The following is an 8,317-nucleotide window of genomic DNA, read 5'->3' as shown; positions in this document are numbered from 1 at the left end:
TGCACGTGGTAACCTCCTTTTTTAAACAGTCTGGTTGTATCTGTGACAAGCTTATAATTATTTTATGTTTATAATTTTTTATGTCAATTCTAAAAAAAAAAGTATCAAATAGAGCTGTGAAACAAGTATCGGCATGTAAGTCGCTTTGGATAAAAGTGTCTGCTAAATGAAGTGTAATGTGTAATGTAAAGTAACAAGTACAATATTACTGTCTGGAATGTAATGGAATAGCAGTAACATACAGTGGTGGTCAAAAGTTTACATACACTTGTAAAGAACATAATGTCATGGCTGTCTTGAGTTTCCAGTTATTTCAACAACTCTGATTTTTCTCTGATATAGTGATTGGAACAGATCCTTCTTTGTCACAAAAAACATTCATGAAGTTTGATTCTTTTATGACTTTATTATGGGTAAACTGAAAATGTGACGAAATCAGCTGGGTCAAAAATATACATACAGCAACATGAATGAGCAATTTTGGAGACTTAGAAAGTTGTGTCAATGACATGAGCTTCATAGCATGACCTCTTAACTTCTTGTGAGTGATTATGAGTGACTATAGCTGGTGACTTCTCTGAGGCCATTTAAAAAGGGCTCATTGGATAAAAACACCCACAAACGCTACAATGGGAAAGTCAAAGGAGCTCAGCACAGATTTGAAAAAGAGAATCATTGACTTGAACAAGTCAGGAAAGTCACTTGGAGCCATTTCAAAGCAGCTGCAGGTTCCAAGAGCAACAGTGCAAACAATTGTTTGTAAGTATAAAGTGCATGGCACTGTTTTGTCACTGCCACGATCAGGAAGAAAATGCAAGCTGTCACCTGCTGCTGAGAGAAAACTGGTCAGGAGGGTGAAGAGTCAACCCAGGAGCACCAAAAAGCAGATCTGCCAAGAATTAGAAGCTGCTGGAACACAGGTGTCAGTGTCCACAGTCAAGCGTGTTTTGCATCGCCATGGACTGAGAGGTTGCCGTGCAAGAAGGAAGCCCTTGCTCCAAAAGCGGCACCTTAAGGCTCGACTAAAGTTTGCTGCTGATCACATGGACAAAGATAAGACCTTCTGGAGGAAAGTTCTGTGGTCAGATGAAACAAAAATAGAGCTGTTTGGCCACAATGCCCAGCAATATGTTTGGAGGAGAAAAGGTGAGGCCTTTAACCCCAAGAACACCATGCCTACCATCAAGCACGGTGGTGGTAGTATTATGCTGTGGGCCTGTTTTGCTGCCAATGGAACTGGTGCTTTACAGAGAGTCAATGGGACAATGAAGAAGGAGGATTACCTTCAAATTCTTCAAGAAAACCTGAAGTCATCAGCCCGAAGGTTGGGTCTTGGGCGCAGTTGGGTGTTCCAACAGGACAATGACCCCAAACACACATCAAAAGTGGTAATGGAATGGCTAAATCAGGCTAGAATTAAGGTTTTAGAATGGCCTTCCCAAAGTCCTGACTTAAGTCCCATTGAGAACATGTGGATAATGCTGAAGAAACAAGTCCATGTCAGAAAGCCAACAAATTTTACTGAACTGCACCAATTCTGTCAAGAGGAGTGGTCAAAGATTCAACCAGAAACTTGCCAGAAGCTTGTGGATGGCTACCAAAAGCGCCTAATTGAAGTAAAAATGGCCAAAGGACATGTAACCAAATATTAGCATTGCTGTATGTATATTTTTGACCCAGCTGATTTCGTCACATTTTCAGTTTACCCATAATAAAGTCATAAAAGAATCAAACTTCATGAATGTTTTTTGTGACAAAGAAGGATCTGTTCCAATCACTATATCAGAGAAAAATCAGAGTTGTTGAAATAACTGGAAACTCAAGACAGCCATGACATTATGTTCTTTACAAGTGTATGTAAACTTTTGACCACCACTGTAGATTGGGAAAACAAGTACTTCAAAGTTGTACTTCTGTACACTACTTGAGAAAAATATTTTGCACCACTGAATCTTAAACAGTAACCTAACATTAAGCCAACTGAATATGACTATTCACAGTGAAGCCCAAGAGTATTTGCACAATAGCACACTTCTTTGGTGTGGGACTGAAATGAAACAATGACTCTGAGGTCAAAGTGGCATTTATAGCTGCATTCAGCTAACAGTATCATCTCATCTGAGGATTTTTGAAAAATACCCCAAATTCAATTACAAAAAAATGTAGAAAAATGTACCAATACAATAACAGGATGACATGCAAAATGTATTTTACTCCCATCCATCTGGGTTAGCATGAAGGTTTCTGCAGTTTTTAATTCAACTGCACAACCTAACTTTGTAAGATTTGACGCAGACCAACAGGAGGAGGAGAATCACACAGTTCCTCCCCACAACACAAAGTAAAAATGCATTTCTCCAGATAACTTGAGAGCTTTTCTATTGGCATTGTCATTGTTATAACTATATGCCTCTCCAGCTACAAGCTGGTTTACTTTGGTTTACAGGATGTATTTATTCACACAGGTTTTATTATCACACACTTTACAACATTGTTTGACGTCAGCACAGATTTCATAAAAATGGGAAAAAATAATCTCCAGGGCATTCATCCATCATTAGTTCACCTGAACATTCAGAAGCCAGTAGGCTGCATTCACTATTATAGTTTATACACTCAAACAACTTAACACCAAGTGATCCTAACTTGTACACTATATAGACAAAAGTATTGGAACAAACCTTTTTATTATTGAATTCAGGTCTGGTATGGGGCTGTTTTTCAGGGGCTGGGCTCGGCCCCTTACTTCCTATGAAGGAAAATCTTAATACTTCAGCATACCAACACATTTTGGACAATGCTATGCTTCCAGCTTTGTGGCAACAGTTTGGGGAAGGTCCTTTTCTATTCCAGCATGACTGTGTCCCAGTGCACAAAGCAAGTCCAAAGTCCATTAAGACATGTTGGATGAGTTTGGTGTGGAAGAACTTGACTGGCCCACACAGAATCCTGACCTCAACCCCATCCAACACCTTTGGGATGAACTGGAACAGAGACTGTGAGCCAGGCCTCTTGGTTCAATATCAGTGCCTGAACTCACAAATGGTCTAATGCATGAATGGGCAATAATCCCGAAACAGAAACACTTCAAAGTCCCGCAGAAAGCCTTTCCAGAAGAGTGGAAGCTGTTATAACTGCCGAATGTAATGTAATTATAGTCCCCGTTTGTGTAACGCCCAGGTGGCCCAATACTTTTGTCTATACAGTGTATTTGAAATATTTGTTTGCTTGTAGTTTAATTTGACAACAGAGGGCAGCAAAGACCTGTCTGTCTGATACTGTCTTCAAGAGCTGTTGAACAAAATACACGCTAAACTAAACAAATTATTATCAAACCACTTCAAAAGACTAATTCTGAGTGTCATTTTTAAATCTAAAACTTTTTCAAACTCTTCAACAGATATATAAGATACAGTTTATTACTTATCCGTATGAACAAGTCTATCTTTAAATGGAAACTACACATTCGGTAGCTCAGTAGGTAAACAGATCCAACAGTGAAAGCGAATCTGGTGTGTCTGCCTTTGATTCTGAGCGTTTTTCAGTGTCTCTCTGTCAGTTTATTGTGGCTACGTTTGAACTTTGACTGTTTGAGAAGAAGATGAGGGGAACACACATGTTCCTTCAGAATCACATCAGTTTAATCCATATGGATTTGTTCCAATTTAACCGGACACTTGAGGACTTAAGGTACGTGGTTTACAGGACATAGGTTGATGGGTTAAATTCATCAGTACATCTGCAGATGTAGAAGAGATTTTGTGGACAATATCACTGCAATGTTTTAAAGTTACGCTGTTAGTTTTCAGCTAGCAGTCGTAGGTATGTAAGCGTTAAAGGTTTTGAAGTAAAGTACACCATCATCCTTCTTCCTACAAATCACCATTTTGCACTTGGTGTGAATTTGGATTTCGGGTGGAGGTCAGTTCACAGTGTTTTCTCTCAGCTACAGAAACACTGAAGTGTAGCTGAAGGTCACCTTAGTATCAAAAACCAAAGATTTCTTTCTGAAAGAACCTGTCAGTGTTAGTTTCTGATTTAAGTGTAAATGTGCCTCAAGCGATTACACACTGACGCATCACCGCTGCGCCAAAAAGGACAGTTCCATCTGCTCCACACAGTGTCAACTGCACACATCTGGACTGATGTCAGGATTATTACGGACCAGCTATGAGAAAAGAAAAATTAATCTAGGAATCTAAGATTCATTATTGATTCTCGACCTAAAGCATGTGGAGCGAATGATGTTTTCCGGATGTTGCCACCGGGCATTAATTAGTGATTGGCTTAGTCCCCGTATATAAAGGGGACGCGCCCATTGCTCTGCTCTGTCTCCATACCAGCCAAGATGAGCTACGGATCTGAAGTGTTTTCCTCCTCCTCCTATCGGAAAATTTTCGGGGACTCTCCCCGCTATGCTACCTCTCCATCGCGGACTGCGGGGAGCATGTCCTCCCGGGGAGGTTACCGGCACTCCTCCGTATCCCGGAGCAACATTTCATCTCTGGGCTCGTACAGCAGGAAGTCCGGCCGCTCCTTTTCGTCCATGCCACTGGAGAACTTCGACCTGACACAGAGCAGCGTCCTCAACAATGAGTTCAAAATCATCCGTACTAATGAGAAGGAACAAATGCAGGGTCTCAATGACCGCTTTGCGATGTTTATCGAGAAAGTGCGCAACTTGGAGCAGCACAACAAAGTGCTGGAGACGGAGCTAAATGCGCTACGCCAACGGCAGACTGAGCCGTCCCGCCTGGCCGAGCTTTACCAACAAGAGATCCGCGAATTGCGCTCCCAACTCGACGAGCTCAACGGAGAGAAGTCTCAGCTACTAATCGAGAGGGATAATATTGAAGACGACCTGCAGAAGCTCAGGGGGAAATACGAAGAGGAATTCCGTGCCCGGGAGGAGGCGGAGGCCACCCTCAAGGCTTTTAAGAAAGATGTGGATGATGCCACCATGGTGCGCCTGGACCTGGAGAAAAAGGTGGAATCTCTGCTGGACGAGATCAACTTCCTCAGGAAGGTGCACGAGGAGGAGGTGGCCGAGCTGATGGAGATGATCCAGGCTGCACAGGTGTCTGTGGAGTTGGAGGTGTCCAAGCCGGACCTCACCTCCGCCCTCAAGGAGATTCGAAGCCAGTACGAGTCCATGGCGTCCAAGAACCTGCAGTCCGCCGAAGACTGGTACAAGTCCAAGTTTGCCGACTTGTCCGAGCAAGCCAACCGGAGTAATGAGGCCATCCGCGCCAGCAGGGAGGAGATGAATGAGTTCAGGAGGCAGCTGCAGTCCAAGACCATTGAGATAGAGAGTCTGAGGGGAACCAACGAGTCCCTGGAAAAGCAGCTCAGGGAGATGGAGGACAGGCACAATGTGGAGATTGGAAACTACCAGGTAATCACATTTTAATGATCGTCAATTGCTTAGCAAAAGGGTTGCAGACGAATAGAATATGAGAAAATAATTTCATAGAAGTTCATCAACCATACACTGAAATGAATTCACTGTACAGTGTTTTTTTTAATGCCAGAGCAGCATTAATATCAGCAGGAGCTGCTGTGTGTCAGGCTCTGTCCGTGGTGCTGAAACTCACTCCCCTGGGACAGTCCGCTCAGCAGCTGCATCTGACAACGCCCATGGAGTGTATATGGGCTGTAAATGAGTAGTTTCATACATCTGGTCTTTTTGATTCAGCTCTCACACGAGAATATGCTTTGGGGACAAACATTACAATCTGTGCTGCTCATAAGTCACTCAAATCTCCAGCTACACATTGCACAGGTTAAGAACAGGACTGACAGAGGTCTTTGTTTGGGCACTGCCATTATTCTTCTGCAAGCAGTGTGGTCACAGACTACTATTTCTAACTTATTTTCTCATTTTGTAAATCTCGAACCTTGGCCTACTTTTCTAGTATTGTTTCCTTGTTTTTTTTTTTTTTAGGACAGCATGGCAGAGCTAGAGAATGAGCTGAGGACCACTAAGAGTGAGATGGCTCGTCACCTGAGGGAATACCAGGACCTGCTGAATGTCAAGATGGCACTGGATATTGAAATTGCAGCTTACAGGTAAGCTCCTCCCCTAAAGATAACTCATGCACATTCAGTTATGATAACCTCTGTATAATGGAAAAGAAAGAGCAGAATTTAAAATCACTAGAATACAGATTCCTAGTGGGAAGGATTTCACATGGGCCTTGTTTAATTGCTGTTCCTGTCCATTACCATTTATTTCCTCCCCTATACCTCATCCTCTCTTAACCATTCCCCTGATCCTGCTGCTCCTCTGCAGGAAACTACTGGAAGGCGAGGAGACCCGCATAGGGACCGGGATCACCTATCCTGGCCCCACTGCAGGTGCTGGACAAGGCTACAACTACCAATCCCGCATTTACACCAGCTCCAGCAGGGGCTCCAAGAAGGAGGGCAAAGACGAGGAGCAGCAGCAGCAGCAGCAGATCAAGTCTGGAGCCAAGGTGTCCCAGCGTGAAGTTTATGAGGAAACAGTGGTCACCACCAAGAAGATGGAGAAGCAGCAAGACGCCAGCGATATTCCCACCAATCAGAAAAACTAAGAGCCTACTGTAAGCCTGTTTTTGAACCCCTGAAGCTTCACCTTCTTCCCTGCAAACCCTAACCTCTCTTCATTTCCCATCCTAAAACAAACCCTGAGCCTTTATGCTTAAACACTTGTGGGGATCTTAAATGATAGATCTGCCTTTGCAATCTTGTAACGAGCATCATAAAATCGTCATGGTTTCTATCTGAATTGGTGTGTGTTGGGATGTCCACGAGTGTGTAGAGTATGGGATCTGGATGTTTGTTTTATGTGGGTTTATTCTTCCTCCTCCCATTCGTCCCCCACATGTGTTCCCCAAAGGAAATCCATTATAACTCTACTGTAACCATCACCCCATACAAAACCACGGTACATCTGTTCTCTCTCTTTCACACACTCAGTATCAGACAATAAGAAGCACTTAGGTAGCATCTCTTACAGAAGTATGGTATTTTGAAATATAATATTCACACTTTGGACTCATGTTACATCAATATGTGATACTGAAACACAATAGAAGATAACTCTGGTCATTCACTAAAACCACAAACTGTGAGATACCCTCAACACATTCCAATGGAAGCATGTGTGTGCGAGTGTTACTGTGTGTATTTAAGGAACAAAAGATTCAAAACACATCAACTGGTGTCAGCTACTCTTTCTGCATCCACTTATGCAATACAAATAAAATTATTCTTCATATAATACTTTAGTAAGGAAGCACAGTTTGCAGGTATAGCAAAGCCGCCAAAATAAATAATAGTATATGACAGTGTCTTGCTGAGCCATTATTTCAAATCGCTTTACAAAAAATGGAGTTCATAAGCACAATGTCTGCTTAACTTGCCACTTGCACAATTGCGCTGACCACAGCCGCAGCATCAGTGGTTTGACTGTGGTCCAATCACCTCTGCGTAACAACTTCCTGGTCGAGTTTCACTCTCAAAAGTGGATTAATGTAGCCATTTAAATGAGATTTAAGGCCAGCAAGAAAAGAAAACAAATGTATTATTTGAGGATAATTTGCATGGTGTATGTGGATGTCATGCTTGCATGGAATCTATCCGCTCATTGCTCATTCAACATGTTTTCCATTGTTTGGAGTTAAAACGTACACCATCCACCAAGCTGAGCATTGTCACGCACAGTGCTCAGTGATAAATGTAATAGACATGTGCTTGTTAGCCTGTAGGCTAGGTTTGAAGACAACCGTTAATAGCTCTTTCTGTAGGACGTGACTTAGGTAGGCTTCTCTGCTGCTGATGCTATGAGGATAAGAAAGAAAGACCCTCTTTAAGGTACTTACGAATATAGGATTGTCAAAACTACCTAATTTGGTAATGAACAATTTGCACAGTATGCTATGAAGGACACAGGGATGGAAGGATGCAAAGATGCTCTGACCAAAATGCAGCTAATATGTTAAGAAAGAGGGGGCGGTTTTTCTCATGTCAATTAGAGACTGAACTATAAATGACACTTTAGCACAAATGTACATCATTCTGTATGATCCATCCATTTCACACCATTTCTCATGTGCCATTGATGAAGCTTTTGAGCCCCAGAATTCATACCATATCAGGAAGAGACAATGCCACCAACACTCAAAGTGTTGTGTGGTCGTGCCAGACCACAATGTGTTTGAAACAACTTGAATTCTCTCTTTACAACTGTGGCCATGACTGGATAAAATGTCTGTTGTAGTACGACCTCACCACTAGAAATCTCTCAGTATGAGAGATTTGTAGCTTGTTTTTC

At 42.4% G+C, this 8,317-nt stretch overlaps 1 protein-coding gene across 1 annotated transcript; it reads left to right on the top strand.

Moving 5' to 3' along the window:
* Window positions 1-3,200: 3,200 nt before the first annotated feature.
* Window positions 3,201-7,201, top strand: inab (internexin neuronal intermediate filament protein, alpha b). Its single transcript, XM_046405201.1, has 3 exons — window positions 3,201-5,395; window positions 5,945-6,069; window positions 6,293-7,201. Exons 1-3 carry the CDS (start codon window positions 4,349-4,351, stop codon window positions 6,573-6,575), a joined length of 1,455 nt encoding a protein of 484 aa, XP_046261157.1. The 5' UTR covers window positions 3,201-4,348; the 3' UTR covers window positions 6,576-7,201.
* The last annotated feature ends 1,116 nt before the right edge of the window (window positions 7,202-8,317 follow it).

The sequence above is a fragment of the Scatophagus argus genome, chromosome 2, assembly GCF_020382885.2.
Source record: "Scatophagus argus isolate fScaArg1 chromosome 2, fScaArg1.pri, whole genome shotgun sequence".
Classification (NCBI taxonomy): Eukaryota; Metazoa; Chordata; class Actinopteri; family Scatophagidae; genus Scatophagus; species Scatophagus argus.
Note: the sequence above shows the minus strand (reverse complement) of the source record. Positions and strands in the feature narration are given on the sequence as shown.